We start from the raw sequence: 18,503 nt of genomic DNA on the forward strand, positions 1-18,503 counted from the left end.
TATTGCACTAGTTTAGTCATCATGGATTTAAAAAAGGACAACAAAACAAAGGCTGTCTGGGCCAGTAGTAGAATTTTGTTAATTAATGCCAGCCAGCAGCAGTGGCAACAACTTGGTGTTCAGCTTTGTTGACTGCTCTTACAATAAACCGAAGCCATCATTCCAGCAAAAAGGTTACCACAGATCTCTGCCATAAAAGGAGTAGATTGCTCTTAAAGTCTAACTGATGTGGATGACAAATGCAAGAACATCTAAATAAGAAACAGCTCACTTGGCTGATTTCCTATGCTGGCCCCTACTGCTACTGAAAAAAGGCCCTCTTAACAGCCCAGAAATAGAGAAAAATAAAAAACAGCTGAGCATCTTTTCTTAGATGGCTAGTTTTCACATTCCCTTACAAGCCAGTCTATTGGCTGTTGGCTCCATTCTTGGCATGAAACTGGCCCTGAGGTACCAAACCAGAGATGAGAGACAGGTTTAGGCTTAGGGCTGCTAAACCTGCAGCTTAAAAACCACACACACAAACACAAACTTTGCACCTTGCTAAATAGCAGACTCTTATTCCAGCCAAGAAAATTAAAAAGTGACTTCCATAAACTACTGCCCTACTAATCGCAAAGTGGTGTACACCAACAAACCAATTACAGTCTCAGTGTAATTAAATGGAATCATAACTGGTTCTTCAGAGCCAAGATCTAGCTAAAAGAAGCCTGTTTTAGAAATCAATTAAATTTATAATAAAGCAGCAGCATCCGGTGTAAGGAAGGCTAGCATTCCTTGGTTGTTCACAGAACGGGAATAGGAGCGGCCACAGTTCAGCACAGGGAAAAAGATCATTACTGACCTAGTAGGTCCTTTCCTATGTTATGAACTTTCCTATGTTATGAACTTGTAGCAGGATAAGGGGTTCTCAATTTTATATTACTGCTGCTTCTCCTTGACCTCTGTGCATCAAGTTTTGCCATAGCCTTTGGCAACGTAATCATCCTCCTTTTGGGGACAGCTGAAGTGATCATAAAGTGTGTATGCTCTTCTTAAAAACTGACAGATAGGCAAGACTTACAGTCTGGAGATATAGCATGTATTCAAGGGAAACAAAGCTAACTCACTTCCATCTTCTCTGTCTTTTGTCTCACACATACATGTCCAAACCAGAGGCAGAGTCTGCTATGTATAATGAGTCAAAAGTTTAAAGTTTATTAAAAATACTCATCTTTTATGGCATTGCATATTTTACACATCCAGTTCAAATGCTTTTTATCACTTTCATTCAAATCCATAAATTGTTAATAAGTTTTCATGCAGTCTTTATAGTTAACATACTTGTACACATATAATGAGTACCTGTAATGGAAAGACATCTTACTAAGAGTTAGAGAACCTTTTCAGGAAACATTAACTGTTTGTACTGGAAAATCATGTATTAAGAAGCAACACTACAATTTTACAGCTTCAGCAGATGTTCCAAGTTCCTTCTCCACTGGGGATTTGCAGGGGATGGAAATCAAGTAGTCATCAGCCAAATGGGCTACAAATGGCCCTATAGCAAAATGCACTGCACACAACAGCCTCAAAATCGTGAATAGTTTCACTGGTATACCTTGCTACTAAATGATGCACTGTTATTCCTTCCTCTGTTACATGTCCAGATTCAACAACTCTAATCAGATTATTTGTTTTCAATGGTTGAAGGTTCAGCTTTTTTTTCTGACTAATCCCTGAGATTACATGTAGCATGGAGTTTCTTTTGAATGTGGAAGAAAACTAACACAGAAAGATAAATTCTAAATTTCTTGGACTACAAAGTTTGCACAGTGCTCATATCGTCCAAATTAATAGACAAAATAATGCTGTAGAAGCCACTATGGTTTGAAGGGGGTTAACTGGAAGAGTTCACATTAAAAGTATCTATACATGGATCGAGTCTATTTTCTTGGAAGAACAGGGAAGGCACTGAAGTAAAGAGCCTTCATTTCCCTTACTCAGTCCCTTCCAGAAAAATAAAATGGCATCAGTTCTTTGGAGAATCTAAACAGAGAAAGAGGGAAAACTGATAGGTGTAGGTGCGTAGGTGTACCTCCTAATAAGGGACAGTAGGACTGATATCAGATGACACCACTATGAACCACACAAAGCTGGCAGCACCCATCACACTTGCTTGATGGTTGATCACAGTCCAGTGATTCTCGACTGCATGCTTTGATATTTTCCTCCCATTTGCACTTTAACAGCCATCCATAGGAGTAGTGGGAAGCATCTCTGCTCAGAAAGGTAGTGACCTGAAGTCACTATCCATGGGGCTGAATGTGAGATGAGGAGTGCCTTCATATACACTGAAGAACACTTCTACATCAATACCAATTTTAAGAATTTGAAATTGTTTCCATCAGAGCTGGCCGAGAACACTGCAACCTTCCTTGGAAATAAAAATAAATAGCCAGTAATCATTCTGGCATTGGGTTGTGGTAAGATTCAGCATATTCCTTCACTGAAGGCTTTATGCACCCTGAAGAATGAATGCAGTCATGATTATTCAATTTCTTCCTGATCCAGCAAAGTCAAAGCCTTCTCCTGTAACAGAGGAAGAAAAGTTACAATTATAGAAGCAGCGAGGAACCTCAGCATATTTTCAAATCTGCAGTCAGTATGTTTTCCAGTAGGATTTCATGACCACATCATCAAATATCCTCATATTCTATCTATTTCAATGGATATACACTTTACAGATGCTGAATGTTTCTCATTCGCTTCATGAAGCACAAAGCGACTAGGAGTTCCACTGCAAATTCCTCACAACAAATCCAGGCAAGTGAGCTATAAAGGGAGCAGCTCAAGACCACTGTCAGCAAAAGAACACCTTACACAACCAACTTTGGAAAACGGACATGAAGATAAATAGATGCCTTCATGTACAGACAAAGTGGAAGCATACCACATCACAAGGGCAGACTGTATGAACTACTGAACTTCATCTTGTCTCCAGAACTGGTCAACAGCAGACTTCTAGGGAGGAGTATAAGATTACGGCAAGCATGTAGTAAAGTGTCCTGGTGTTTCTCCCAGCCTTCAGCTGTCTGTGATGGAGAGGCTGACTGGGCCAGGAATAGTGTTTTATATTTAATAGCCCTCCTTGAATTTCTCCTATTGATTTGGGGGCCAATGTAAATAAAAAACCTTCAGCACAGAGAAGATCTTGTAGTAAATTCCACAATGAAGCACACACCGTGTTAAAGAATACCTTTTTGTTTTGGTTTGCCTCTGGTTCATTCTAGTTTTGTGAAAGTAGACTACTTCTAGGTGTCTTAGGCTATAAGTCAAGGGAGGAAAACTCATACCCAGCCACCCTGGTTCTGAATCCAAGGCGTGAAGTGTTCTCTGAGGTACTTTATTCCAAAGCCCAGGACCATGTTCATGGGATGGTTGTCCACAGCAGTAAGCCTGGTGGGAACTTCCAGTGCAAAGGCAACTTTGGTGCATTGTACTTGCCCTTCTGTCTTGCCTGTTGAGTCTGCTGAGACATCCTCCAGGATTAGGTCAGTGACCCTCTCAAAGAAGGTGTAGGACAGCATGTCTATAAAATGCTGATAGAAAGTCTTGTCCTTTTTGATCTGAAAATAAGAATAAGGATTGGTTAAACTTTTGTGATACTTGCTTTCCCCATCTCATTGGGAAAGTAGAGCATCTCTAGGTAATATTTAGAGTGACTATAATCTAATCATGATGCTGATTGCAAGAGAAGACACACACAAACCCCACACCTTGCTGTAAGGCTGTTCCTTCAGGCTCAGCAGATGGTTCAGGGGCTTCCCCTCTGAAAACTCTGCAGTTTTTTTGCATTTGAATAAGAGAGGCAGAGAGAGAAAAAAAGCAAATCAAGTGTGACACTTGCATCTAGGCCTGCAGGTTAGGAGACACAGGAATACAGGAGTAGTGGGAGGGTGACACAAGAGGCAAGGCTATGAGAAGGGCCCATGGACCCTGCTGTGCTAAGCTCACCTTGCTCAGTTGCAGTCTTTGCAACACTTCTTACCATATCTGGGTAACTGTCTGCTTCCGTGTCCTCCATGTGGGAGTACACCTTCACAGAGCAAAAGAGGCAGCTAAAGAAGGGAGCTAAGGTTTGACAGAGAAAACCCCCAGCTCTGCTCCAACTACTGGGCTCTTGCAGGCCCACTCACTCAAAAAAATAATTTCCCTTTTGCCTACAATAACTCTCAGAGCTGTAGAGTTTCCATCCCTTCACTGGGAACAACTTGTACACCAAGTTTAATGCCAAGTCAAGAGTTTGTATTCTCGGTTTGAGTTCTCAGACTCAGTCAAGTGCTCAACTTCCTATGAAACTCAACAGGAACTAGGCAAGGAGCTGCATAACCTTTTTGTTGTCTTTTCCCCACTCTCCAACAGAGATTTGTGCTAGTCCTCTGGTCTTAAGAAAGATTTCAGACTGAACAGCGAAGGTTTCAGAAAGGCCCAAGTGTGGAAAGAGAAGTTCAGGATAGAGACAGCGAGAGCTGGGTTACAAAACATTCGTTCACAACAAATGTTTAATCCCTCTCTCTCACATGTGTAAGTGGGCACTTATACACACACACTCACACTCAAGCCTGTCTAGCTACTGAAAACAGAAGTATTTACCTTTTTTTCTAGTTGATCCCCTGATTGTCTTAATAGTGCAACTATTGTTTGCATTACCTTTCCTTCATCTGTTAAAGAAAGAACAGCAACATAAACACCACAGCCTTCTAGTAGGATCCAAATAGCAAGCTATGGCAAAAGCCTTGGTGCCAACTAATCATGAAAACAGCTGCTATTTTGTGAAAAAATCACAAGGCACTCTGTATCCAGGCTTTAGGCAGAAGCTCACTGTTCAAGTTTGCATGGAGTAAGTAGCGCTATTTCTCCATCTGCACAACATTTTGCTCCGGTTAAGAATCTGGAAAAGAGTAGAGACTTTAACATCCCATTGCTAGCCCTTTGTGCTTTGAGGCATGACTGATAATAAGATAGTGTGAAAGAGCAGCTAGCAGAAGCCCAAGAAAAATGAACTTCAAATTAGGAAGAAATATCCTCCCATCATTAGCAGTTATACCTTCCATAACTCACTAGAACAATCTCCAGGTTTGTCAGATTGTAACCAGAAATTTCTAGAAAGCTTGTATGAGAACTAGATCTCTGCAGATATTATGGAAGATAAGCAATTCAGATTTTTAACAGAGGTTGTTGACCAATGTTGTTCCCTCACCAGAGAGAGACTGGCCTTTAACCAAGACATTATTCCCAAGGAACAGATCTTTGGGCTTAGAAGCTCAGTGTATTATTCTGTTCCAAGCTCTGCCACTCCTAGCACTGCTCTGTGACTTACATCACTTCACCTCCACTCTCTTTGTCTCATGTCACACACCTCCTTGGATTTTTAAGGATGTTCTTTTTATTGCAGTAGCAGGCAGGACTTATGCAGCCAGAGCAGCCCCTGAAGTGTGGGTGACAGAGCAAGACCCAGCAGAGCAAACATGTTTCTTCATAGTGTCTTATCCCAGAATGCATGACTGCTTCACCATTTCTAGGGGAAAATGCCTCAGTGCACAACACCAGCCTAACATACTTCCTATGAGCATAAAATTCTTCACCTTACCCTTACTTCCATCAACAGCATCTCTATCCTGTAGTTCTGGACCATGGGCAAGAGCCAGCATCTTGAATGATACATCTGAAGGAGATGGCTGAGATCTGGAAGTAACAAGCTTGGCCAGCCTGTCTGCAATGTGGTCGACATTTGCTGTCTCATCTGATTGGGAAGGGGGGTGGGAAATAAAGAAGGCAATTAATATTTCCAGGAAATAACTCAAAGCTTTACTCATTTACATGCCCCCCTGAGGTGGCAGTGCCCAGAGGATATCAAGAGATACACTGGCTTTGCTATTGCCTAAGATCAGGTGGTAACAATTTAGAGAGACAAGTAATACATTACAAACCCTCTCTAGTTTTTCAGTAGCAGCTAACTGAGGCCATACAGAAGCAAGTGTGAGTGTTGTTCACTAGCATACATCCTTGCACATCATAGATTGAGAAACTAGAGAGAACAGCTCTGTAGGACAATGAATCTTAGACGCTACCACAAGTGGTTTGCGAGTGGCCCATGGCTAGTTCACCTGTAGGCCCAGCATTAGGAAAGACAGTGCATTTCAGTGCTCTCTCCTTGTTCCCACTGGCTGATCCTGAGCACAGAGAAGCAGGCTTCACTTCAGAGGCACCTCTACCACAAAAGCTTCTCCCATGCTTGATACTGTTGTATTAAATAGACATGAATATTGGATGAACTCATCACCCTGCAGCCAGACTGGCTTTCTCCACCTTGTGTAATGATGCTGTTCAGGACCCTCACAAGCTGAAGGCCTCGCTCAGCTAGGGGAGCCTAAAGGGGCTCCTGCTATAGCACAGAGCTATGGGGAAGAGCTATAGCAAGGTTTGTTTCAGCTGGGAGTTGCTCTTTCTTGCAATTAGCCTCCCTGAGGTTGAGATGTGAAACTTGGTCTCCCCACCACCACCACGAAATGGCAGCTCCTGTGTGATCAGCAGACAGCAAGACAAGCTCAGCAGCAGCCTGACCCATAACACATGTGTAAAATTCACAAACAGAGTTTATTGTGAGGGCAGCAGGGGTTAATACAGTCAATAAAAACTGCATTTCAAGGTTGGTGAATCAACCCCGAGACATTTTCTTCCCTCCAACTGTATGCAGAGTTTGTCCGGAAGCTGCTGCACTTCTAGGAAGGGGATCAGGCCATTTGTGACAGTGTATGATTATGGCTTTGGAAACATAAGATTAAGCAACTGGTTTTAAACAGAACAGGCCTGCTATTTAGACAAGTAATCCCCAAAAGCATCTCCATTTTTTGCAGAATAGCCCGTCCAAGCTTGCATTACAGCTGCTAGCAATATATGTTACAAATAATAAAGTTTTAGGATTTCATCCAGCAATCTGCTGAAGGGTGGGTGAAGAACAGATTTGAAGTCAAACACCAGGTCCAGGGAGGTTAAGCCAAGCACGGTGAGGTTTTAGCTTGAGGCCGTGCTGCCACCTTCAGGGAAAATGATGGTACATTGGAGGGGTCATCAAGGGGTTGACCCCAAAACTCCTGGGAGCTTTCTTTGACAATGTAAAAATAAAATGGAAATAAAAAGTAAAAATAAAATGGAAATAAAAATGGACACCATAGGATGCAATATCTGGATGCAGACATATGTCCTTGGCAACCAAACCATGGAAAGTCATAGTCATTTCCCTGCAGCAAAATGCACCAGGCAGAGGCAAAGAGCCTCTCTTGGGAGATACAACTGGATTTGACAGCAGGGAGAATTACGGGCTTAGTGAGTAGGTGCTGCTCCAGGACAGTTAAACTGATCGGGGTTGGGCTTTAGGCTGGAGATGTGAGTGAGGGATAATCTTCAGAAATGGATAATCTTTAGAAATGTCTTTAAATACGGCAAAAGGGGAGAGCAACATTTCCATCAGCAGGTTCCTGAGCCAGTAGTATCAAGCTGGGACAAATTAAAGAAACAAAACCCCCTTATTTATATGAAAACACCATTGTAACCTATCATATACTGTATATGGCTACTTAATGGGGATACCATCATCTTCTCTCAATCTTTTATGAGAAGTTAAGGCATGACTTATTTTCCAGAGTAGAAAAGATAAAATCTCATTGTGTACAGTGTAGCGCCTCATGCACAGCTGGCTTTGGGGGTTGGGGTACAAGAAGTCATTTACCTCAATGGGATCCCTAAATTTAGATGAGTAACTGCCACCCACTACCTCTTCCAATACCTGGGAGGGCAGGTTCAGACTTACTATGAGAAAGTCCCTCGTCAGCTTTCTCAAAAGCAAGATCTGGTCCCTTCTCAACCAGCCTCAGACCAAACATTCTTTTTTTTAACTTTCTCTCCTCAGTCAAGGACTATACTTGAGAGGAATCCTGTGGCAGTGGTAGCAATGTATAGAGGAGATTAAAATAACTCCGGAAGACTGTTCCCATTTGAGCTCTAACAACAGTGGGGATTATGAGAGGCAGCCTAGAGGCATAGGGCTTCTCTATGCTTAGGTCTGGTTGCTGCCAACTGCGTGACACCACAGAGTTTAAAGCTGAGTCTAGCAATTTGGTCTTTAGCATAGAATATGTATCCCATGATAAAGCTCTTGAACAGGCCTTCATATAACTTCTCTTCCCTGATTTTTGTGTGGAAATCTTCTGTCTGACCAGTGTTTTACATTTCATTTCTAGCCAGGTATGAAATGCTTGGAAAAAACAACCTGTACAATTATATGTTATTTAACACCATATGCTGGAAAACAAACAAAAAAAGCAGTCACAAGCGCGAATCTCATGTATGCAAGCACTAGTGAAGATCTGGCAATCTGGCTTCCTAATTGGAACTCAATAGAGCTAGCATAAAAGATGCCCAAGCAGTGAAAAAAACTCCTGCTCTTCCTGCCTTTCCATAGGCTACTAGCTATTTAAGCTATTTAGAGAGAGATTTAAAGACAAACAACAGCAAAAGGAAAGAACTAAAAAATACCTGTCAGATGCTCATGTTCCACTTCTGAAAGGTCCTCAAGCTGTACCTCAGGTAGAAGGTAGGAACACTTTTGCACCCTCGGGGGCAATTGCTTTTGGGGCAATGCAAGCTTTGGGGATTTTTCATGTTTTTCCCTGCCGAAGGAAGAGGGTAGACAATATCTTGAGAGATATCTTCGTCTTGTTTGCTTTTGGCTTGGGTTTTTCAAACTGGCACCCTGTGAAACCTCTGTCTGGCTTGGCCCAACTTTATTGTCTTGATATTCAATCCTCCTGATTAAGGATGAGGATTTCTGTGCATTTGGTTCTTTTTTCATAAGTTTCCCATATTTACTGACAGACAACCGCCGCTGGGCATAGGCCATCAGGATCTTGTATTCTATGCTGTCTCGCTCATCACCTTCCAAAGGTATTTCTACCATATTGGCATCATTTGGTGAAGACATCATGGTCCCTGCAAGAACATATTCTCCATTTTAATGACTTACAGAGCAGGCAGTTTTTTATGAATACCAACCAATACTTGACATGTCTACAAAACCTTTCACTGAACACCTCAGTGCAGTAAATCTTGCAGTACTTGGGAGCCGGAGAAGTACTGTTTTCTAGAAAGGGAATTTGGTTACAGAGCAATACCTCAAAGAGAAATCCAGGCAATAAAAGAATAGAAATGAGGCAATACACTGCATTGCTCTTAACTGAATTTGGTTCCAGAGTGAGATTCTTTCAATAATTACTCAGCCCAAGTGCTTTATGCAAATCATTGTTTTGTCTTAGTGCAAGAGTATAAGGTACTTTCCAACAGGTAGTATTTGCTCAGAACCCTGGACATGTACATGCTTTAAAGACAAGAAGTAGCTCAATTTAGCAAGCAAGTGAAGTGACTCACAATCACTGATGACAGATTTTTTCTGGAGAAACAGAAATGTACAGGTGGCTTAGATAGGAAAGAAGAGGAAATTCAAGGAGTATTCAATCGTTGGGCTGCAGTGCAGAAAAATAGGAAAGATCATAGCAATAATACTGATTTTCAGGATGGAAAAAAAAAAAGTGATTCATCAAAGCACTGCAAAGGAAAAGCCTATACTGTGCTCAGATGACACCACAAAACAAGCATCTGAATAAATAAGAATTTTACTTTCAGAGGAACCTTTGAAAAGTCTGGGCCCCGAGTGCTCCAGATATGAAAACAAATAAGATCTAGCCCAAACATTAGGAAAAGAGGTGTGTGTGTGTGTGTGTGTGTGTATAAATGTATATAAATATTAAAAAATGTATATATTATAATGTTGTCAAATATTCCTTCACTTAAGGGGACCTGACTCAAGCATCTTGCATGTTTGAGGGCACACAAGGGATGGTGCGGTGACACAGACCAATTGTAACTTGTTCTTGTCCAGCTAGACATATCAATCCCACAGCACACACACACACATTGCCATCTTCCTGTTTCCCAGTGCAACATAGCTTAGCAAGTCACAGTCCCACTCAGCGGGAAACTACTCTTATGTTTTGGCTTTGCATTATACTCATTTCCCTCCGTTTCTGAGGATGTGTGTCTGAGCAGCCAGCCCTGAACACCGCCAGCAGGCTGCCTCGAACATCTCCGTTCAATGCCCCACATGTGCAAAGTCAAACAAAACTACGCACACATCCAGAAGCTGTCACCAGAGTCTCTTTGAAAAATCAAAATAGGAGGTTTCCCTTCCCACTGTCCTCTCTCAAACAAGTTCCAAGTTCACACAAACACACACACACTCAGACTGAGAATGAAACAAATTGAAGTTAATTCCTTCCTGTCTGAAATATCATTCAGCTATTTGCTGCTCTGAATATAGCACTATTTCTGATATGTTTCCAACAGGATGTTTAAATCCTCAATGTGGAGACTCGCATTTGGGAGTTAAACAAAAGCACATGCATGGACATACACATACACCTATAACCATGCTAAAGAAAAGTCAGTGGGAACAGGGCACCTTGCACCCCTGTGGATTTTTAACTCCTGCCCTTGGGACAAGAGCAAGCTGTACCCACCAGTTCAGCATTTTGTGGAACCCAACCTTCTGCTCTGCAGAAGGCAACTTTCTATTGCAGTTGTATTCTGCAAGGGTCCCCAGACACAGCCCTGGAGAGGAAGGCGTGCAAAGTGCCTGGGGTATCCTGCTTCTTTACAGGTACTTGGCAGAAAAACTTAGTCAGGAAGATTACAGGACTGCAGTTTAATTTCTGATCACTTATCCTTTGGAAAGACTTCCTGTGAAGAGCTGTGAAGCTATTAGTTGCTTCATTCAGATACAGAAAAGAACAGAAGTTGCAGGGTTTCAATCCCTCTTTCTGTCACTCACCCTAAAAACTATTCTTTCTCTAGTCTAACCATGAGGATGAAATAAGTCATATAGGTATGTCTGAAGTGTCAATTCTTCAGCTGGTGTCCAAGTCCCACCAAAATTCACAGGAACATACTGACTTACCTTTACCAAAAATCTGACCCTATGCTTCTAAACACTTTGGAAAATTGCTTGAAAATCAGAAGGAATTTGGAATTTGGAAAAGACATCTCATTCCAAGTTCATCTTTTTTCACCGCTCATGTATAAAGAACAGCACATGTCTTTTGGACATAGGTGTTGTTAGGACTGACACACTTAGAGGAGCTTAATATAAAAAGTTTGAAGTGAGTGACTGGTCAAAAAAATACCCACGTCCCAGTAAGTTATTAAAGAGGAAACAAATCTCAAGTGATTTGTCACCTGATTTTCAATACTACTTTTAATATAGGATTTTAACTTCATTTTGGTAGAGTTTCACATATTTAAACTTTCAACTTAAAAATTATTTCAATTGTGGCACTCTGTGCTGTTCTGCCATTAATTGCAGAAAGCATCCAATATAACAAAACTTAGATAAGCCACTTAATTCTGGTATGCTAAATTATTTTTTTATTTTGTTGTTTAGGCAGCAGAGAAAAAAGGAACACAGAAAAAACTTCCCCATAAAGTGTATGAGCATTAGAGATTAGACCAACCCCAAACCTGCAGTTTATACCTACCCGTAGTTCAGTACTATCATAGAGATGAGAAGGGGCAGGGGTAGGGGCAGGGAAGGAGGAAGGGGAAGGTGCAGGGAAAGGGAAAGGGGAAGGGGAAGGGAAAGGGAAAGGCTGGAAGGTGAAGGGGAGTAGAAGAAACCTGTAACTGCCATACTGTAGGTCTGGTGCTACAGTTCCTCCTACCTTGAGTTTCTAAGTTCATCTATACAGATCACAGCTTGCATCCTATTTTAGAGATTCCTTTTTTTCCTTCAAGAGAAAGGACTGTTCCAGATGCTGCTTTGGGACAGCACTAGCTTCCTCATACACTTCAGGTCAGTATTTAGAGCAAAACACTAAAGAAATTAGAATGGGAGCAGTGTGGCAAGGAGAGAGGGAGAGAAATGAAGAAAAAAAAAAAGACAACACATCCCTTGGTAGAGAAATGAGAGGTGATTTGTTTATCTGTCCTAGTGCAGCTATGTTAATTAACTCCATGAGTGAGCCCAAACGTAATTTCCCAATCTTACTGAAGTTAAGTCATTGACTCACCACCATCCCAAGCCTCCAACAGATGACTGTCTCACATACATGGCAGCAGCCTCTCAGAAATCCCTTTTCCCATGTGAGCTTGGGTCACACGGCTTCCCATTTTGTGCTAGCAGTGTGTTGCAACTTGATGTTGAGATATTTGATGTTTAGAAGTCTACACTTAACTTCATGTGGCAAAACATCTCACTGTTCGCTAACTATGCTGTTGGGCTGCCTTGAGATATTCAACAGGTCTCTAGAGACTAGCCTTACAGAGTCTGCAAGGGAAACCAAAAGCCCAGCAGGAACAAGTCAGCAAGACACGGTTATAAGAAACAAACCAAGTGGAGAAAAAGAGGGAACTGGAAATACATACAGAAAAAAGGAGAACTGAAATTCAGCAGGACAGGCCCAGGGCTGCCGCATCTTCGCTGATCTAACCCAGCCCTCAAGATCAGACATGGACACTAGTCTAAACAGCACAGCCTTCCCCACTATGAGTACTATCTATCACATTTCAAATAATTTATATGGTATTAATATATACTGTTTTTTCACTAATATAACCATTCTTGAACAGCAAGAGGAATAAGCTGTAGTAGCATAAGAAGTCATTACAGCCCTATATATGGGACCATTACTTGTACACTATATGCTGAGAATCAGGCCAGTCCGAAACACCCTTGAAGGTGGCTGTATATGTAAAATTCAAACTAGAGTTCAGAGTCTAGTCTCCTAAAGAGGGCTAAGTACAGACCTTTAGCAGGAGGTCAGGTATTGCTACAACTGACTATTACAGAACATCAGATAAGCACTTCTGCATCAGACACAGCCATACAGCTAAACCTTGCTCTGATGGGAACCTCTGAGAAATGAAACAAATCATGCTGGTAAAAATATGATATTGGTGCTTCCAAACTGGTGCTTTTTTCAGCACAGCTGTCTTGGTAAGAAATCTCACCCCACCGTGTACAGCTAGGCCGGAGGAGTATAAAAAGAGAGCAAGGAGTCACAGTTTATGGATTATTCACACCATTACCTACAGATGACAAGAAAAGGAGCTACCACCATCATGCTGGCTAGTGTTTAGAAAGGAAAGTGTCAGTAGTTAACTTGTTATTCAGTGCTTTTTAAAGTTTGAAAGCTTAATTTCTGGCTTACTCTTTAGAGTTACRTCTCCATACTATAACCAAGTTATTTTTCCCATATCCTCACTAGGCTGAGCCAGGGACAAACCAGGCTTTGTGCAGAAGCAGCACTCACTTTGCAGGAACTGTCTCTCAGAAATGAGTTTCTACAAGGGATGTCTTTTAATGCATGCATTGATTCAGTTTGACAAGTGCTTGGAAGCCCTGCAAGAAGCTAAAACCAGAATCTGCATATTATTTTCTAGGATGATTAAAAGAAACTTGGAAGATCAGATTATGGAGCATAGCAACATGGTTTCATTCTGTCTATTTAAAAACTCTGGTCTAAATTATTTATTTTCTGGATTTTGCAAGCCTCTGAGGAAACAATATTAATGCCTCCTTCTTTGTTCTTCTCTAGACCTTTTCGTCCCATAGCCAAATGTCACATCTATATGCTATTTTCCAGAAAATGGAAACTGAATTGTCATCTCTCATACTGGTACATTTACCTGTAACCCTTCCTCCACTTTAAGAATTATCTGCCAGAATCAAGAAATTTGGCAGAAATACCTACAGACTTCTGTGAGCAGCAGAAATAAAGAATCCCAGTTTCCTGTGGATTCTCTGACAGCCAATAATGGTGAACTTGCACCTTTCCCTCCGCCTGAGTCTACTTAAAGGACAAAACTTGTAACACTGTAACAGCTTTAAACACTACCCTAGGCCAGTTGCAAGGAAATCAAACTAAAAGGTTGACACGTTTATTATATGTGGCTAAGTGGGCAGGATAAAGAAAGGGAACCATAAAAAAGAGATATACCAACAAGGTGACCATTTAATCTTTGTTTTCCTAGGAAAGCACATCAAAACAGGCTTCTAAGGTTCATGTCTGCAGAGACAAAAGAAAAAAGGAGGGGGAAATGTATCTTAGCAGTTCCAAAGAATACAAAATAGCTTTTGATTTGGATGGTGTCCAGCAATAGGCCTAGGTTTAGCAAAACTAAATGAAGCAGTATGTTGGCTATGCCATTTCTGGACATTTGTTGCATTATTGTTATTTATTAATATTACAACTGCATGTACAGATGGTAGCTACCATGGTAGCTAAATGTACTGAAGTCCTCCAGGTCTGCGCTCACCACAAAGTCCACCTGAGCCCAAAGCTGAGTTTTGAACCCACTTCGCGAGTCCCTCCTCTCCTCACCCTGTGCCCTTCAGTGGTGCTTCTTAGTCGATTTATGCTGCCTGTGAAGGTTATGTCTCAACAGCTCTTACTTAGCAGTTGCCAACCTGAGGGCAGTTTTGCACAGACACAGGTTAACTCTCCTGGAGGCCAACTCTGCTGGAGGCCAACCCTACTGGAGCGTCCTGCTGTCCTTCCCCCTCTGACAGCCACAAGCACAGGCCAGCTCTGCCACTATTTCTTCAGCGGGAAGTTCGTCTCACTGCAACACAGAGAGCCATGGAATTTGGCTCCAAAAAGAGGCAATGTCAGTGCTGACCCTGACACCCGACTCAATTCACCATCACATACTCTCTCACCCATACTAGGCAAATGCCAGGGAAGCACAAGTAGGTAAAGATAGTTTTGTAGCCAGAGACAGTACCTGGACTGAAAGAGGTGACAGGTTAAATAGGCAATGCAGATAGGAGAAGTGGAAGAGGCCCCCTGAAACATGATTATTAGTCTAAACTATTCTTGTCTAGTTTGTTTCCTCTCTTTCATTCAGCAAAGAGAAATGTGTTTGCTAGACTGGGACACCAGTTTTGAAAAAAAATTTTTGACGTAATTCTGGAGAAAGACTATCAAAATAAAATCCACCACTGTTTCCCTTAGTGACTCATCACTGATGCAGGTCCTTCCCTTCAGCTCTGCTCTCACATACACAGGAGCAGATTGGGGAACCTGGTTATGGAGACTTTGGGGTAAGGGGAAGCACTGGCTAGGATTCCTCTTACAGCTCTTAAAGTTAGATCCTTTCCTCCTGTGTGGATGACCCTAAAATACTAGCAGTTCTCACAGAGAAAAGGAGAACTATCATGCATCTCTGGAGTTCATTAGTACATAAGCAGCACACTTCATTGGAGTAATATTTTGTATGTATTGAGTCAGTCATTCTCATAAATCCCTTAACAGATAGGTAATGTCTATGCAAGAGAGACCGTACCATTTTAAATTGTACAGGAGGAGTGGAAAACAGTATTGCATTTACATACAAACCAGCCCACTGGTTAGGATCTCTCCATGTGGTACCATAATGTAGTTGCCTCCAGGATGGAAAGCAATAACTTGCAAGCTGAAGGATTATGTACCCTTTATTTAATTTTAACTAAATAAGACACAACATAATTAGTAAAGGCAAAGTTACATTAAGTCACCAAGGTAAACATCCCCAGTGGCAACAGATTTTTCATGAACATTGCTGCGTAAGGGATACAATGCATGCAATAGAAACAAGCCTGCTTTGATAAATGTCTCTCAGAAGAGAAGTTATTTGCTCATCTATGGCTGGCCAGAAGTATTTCCCATATTCAAAGCTGAGGGGCTAACCAAAAGGCTGCTGAGCAGGCAGACTTGAGAAGAGAAATGATGTGCTACTTGGCTTTCAGTGCCAGCAAAAATGGTAAGGCATATATTTGTGACATCCAGGAGATTAAATTAGCTGTCACTGTGCAGCAAAGATCCTGCAGCAAAAAGGGAAGAACAGATCTGGTTGTTGAGGATTTTAGGGAGAATGGCACCTGCTGAAACTCCTCCACCACTTATTTGTTGAATATCAGTTCTAAAAGAAGGCATCCTATCTGCAAGACATAACCTAGCCTGAACTGGTGTGACTGTAAGAATCAGGTGATAAAGATATAAATTCTACAGGAATTCACTGGGGTAAACTTCAAATTCTGCTTTCCACATGTAAATGTACTGTGGCTGGCAGAAAATAACCTTGCTCTACTTGGTTAGACACGTAAACTATTTTTTCAAAAGCACAAAGTCAATAGCAGCAAAGTTTTGTATGGCTGTTCCAAAAGTCCTAGGGGGCGTTCCTTCCTTCCTTTAGTTTTGCCATTACAGCTAAACCTGAAAGTACATTGCTCTGTAACCAATTTAACTATGATAAATATAGCATTTTAATCCATATACAATAAAATTCAGAGACCCTCATGCTAGATTATAGAGAACCAAGCACTGTATGAGAGAAACTAAGTTCAGAAAATAAAAATTTTTTTTTTTTTTTTACCTTTCAGGTCTATTGCACCAGCAACCTTGAGTGCCTGCTGATCTGAATCCTTTCTCCTTTTCTTCCAGTGACTAGACTTTTTTCGTTAGAGTCAGCCTCACACGCATACCAGTTCCCTTTAGTAAAAGAGAGTTAACTTATTTTATTTACTATTTTCAGTCTTTCATCAAAACGTATGTTCATAAGCTTTCACTAAGAAGAGCGTGGCACTTTCAGTAAAAGGTGCCTGCGTACTTCCTTATGAGAACAACGTTCAAACAAGTCAGTTTACTTATAAAAATCAGAAAGGGTGGGGCCTGCCCCTTATTCATCTGACTTGGCCTGAACAGCATATCAGGCAAGGGGAAAAAATCTATGGCTATTATTTCCAGCATCTTGCCAAATATTGTCCTTTTTCTCATAAAACCTTTTTTCTGCATGGTACAGGTCAAATTAAATCACCATTTTGATACAGGTGATTTTTCTGAGAGGTTCTGAAAGCAGTTATATACCTCTTTCTCTGTAAACAGCAATATACTATTCAATGCTATATTTTCTCATACTTAGTGCTTTTATTCAAAAACACATTAAACATTAACTAGACAAGATCGTTGCGAGTCTTATAACAGTGATATGATATTGCTTCACATGGATTTTGCTTGCGCAGCTACTGTAACTCTTGGACCAAACTGTGATCTAGTTACATGTATAAGTAACTACAAGTTAATTAGATCAAGAGCAGTTTAAGAGGGCTTTTCACCATGTCAGTGATCTTCCATTTTCTAAGTAAGCTCATTGATGAAGTTGCAAGTTAGAATGGGTCTGATGCATGTGAAAGAGGGTAAAGGCTTTCATTTATCTGTCAAAGAGGACCAGCCACCGCATTGCAGCATGGTGTGCCTCATTTGGGTCAGGAAGGGATCTCTTCCCAGGAACAACATGACTGAGGCTACGCCTTTATCTGAGACTGTTGCAAAGAAAATGCGTGCCTGGCAACTTTTCTGTGAAGTGAGGAATTTACTAGTAGAAACAAAAATGTGAACGGAGCCAAATTTTGCATTTCCGGGGAATAGTGGCTTTGGGTTTGCTTTGCAGGCTTATAAAAGCTTTTTGTTCGTGTTCACTGAGGCTTTCAATTTCCTTCCTGCTTTACTAGGGCCAACTGACCTCAGAGCAATAACAACAGATGTAAAGCCTGCATGATGGATTATTAACGATCTGTCATTCTGTGCACTGCAAAAACTTCAATTTTCATTTTCTTTTTAAACATATGCCATAGCCCAATGCAGAATATACTTTCTCCAAAACCAGCTTATTTTGCAGTATTCCCTTACTAAGAGGGGGAGAAAGCAGTATTTGAGGCCCAGAAAAGAACAGGGTAGCCTGTTGAAGCAAGAAAAAAAGAACTAAGCAATCATCTCTTTAAAAGTGCTATTTTGTATTTTATAGCACCATTTGAAAAGTGAGAGGACTGAGAAAAAACATACTAATGTTGACTCTGCTCTACTTTATATATTCTATTCCTATAGAAATTATTGCATTGTAGCCCTATATTACACCGTGAGAAGGCAGGAAAATTTTGGCCATTTCTCCACTCGGCATTTTGTTGACTTTGTAACCAGAGCTGGATATGTATCCATGCATAACTTCTGAAATACCCCAGCCAAGCCAAACCTTGTGCTGTTGAGGAAGCATCAGCAGCCCTACTTATGGAGCAATGACCTCTTCTGACCTACTGACATACCCAACCAATCACTCGCATTCGTTTCTGCAGTTCCTCATCTCAGGCCCAGAATATCCCTATACCCTTAACAGTAGCCATTCTGGGAATACTTTTAAATCAAAATACTTGGATACTCTGCATATCTAAAATCTACGGGTGGAGGGACCTGACTATGTCTGTTATGAAGCAACCTTAGGAGCAGGGATGTTTCTAAGCATGCTGCAGGTAATTTGGGCAGATATGGGTGTAAGGAGAGGCTCAGTCTGACCAGGACTCCGCTTTTCATTCTGACAGCAGC

General features: G+C 41.3%; 1 protein-coding gene across 1 annotated transcript; it reads right to left on the reverse strand.

Annotated features, from left to right (window-relative positions):
- Positions 1 to 2,512: 2,512 nt before the first annotated feature.
- On the reverse strand, positions 2,513 to 16,534 carry BCL2L14 (BCL2 like 14). Its single transcript, XM_026087328.1, has 6 exons — positions 16,504 to 16,534; positions 8,578 to 9,030; positions 5,633 to 5,785; positions 4,636 to 4,703; positions 3,336 to 3,608; positions 2,513 to 2,571 (listed from the first exon to the last, which is right to left on the reverse strand). Exons 2-6 carry the CDS (start codon positions 9,023 to 9,025, stop codon positions 2,530 to 2,532), a joined length of 984 nt encoding a protein of 327 aa, XP_025943113.1. The 5' UTR covers positions 9,026 to 9,030; positions 16,504 to 16,534; the 3' UTR covers positions 2,513 to 2,529.
- Between the last annotated feature and the right edge of the window lie 1,969 nt (positions 16,535 to 18,503).

This window comes from Apteryx rowi, unplaced genomic scaffold (genome assembly GCF_003343035.1).
Source record: "Apteryx rowi isolate R43461 unplaced genomic scaffold, aptRow1 scaffold_712, whole genome shotgun sequence".
Taxonomy (NCBI): Eukaryota; Metazoa; Chordata; class Aves; order Apterygiformes; family Apterygidae; genus Apteryx; species Apteryx rowi.

Bases quoted from the DNA above. Each gene is read 5' to 3' on its own strand.
- BCL2L14 (XM_026087328.1), bottom strand. From the start codon at position 9,025: ATGATGTCTTCACCAAATGATGCCAATATGGTAGAAATACCTTTGGAA. The intron at 5,786-8,577 runs GTATTTTTTAGT...CTTCCCAATCAG, and splicing joins GGAACATGAGCATCTGACAG to ATGAGACAGCAAATGTCGAC. The intron at 4,704-5,632 runs GTAAGGTGAAGA...TTTCTTTAACAG, and splicing joins TGCTGTTGATGGAAGTAAGG to ATGAAGGAAAGGTAATGCAA.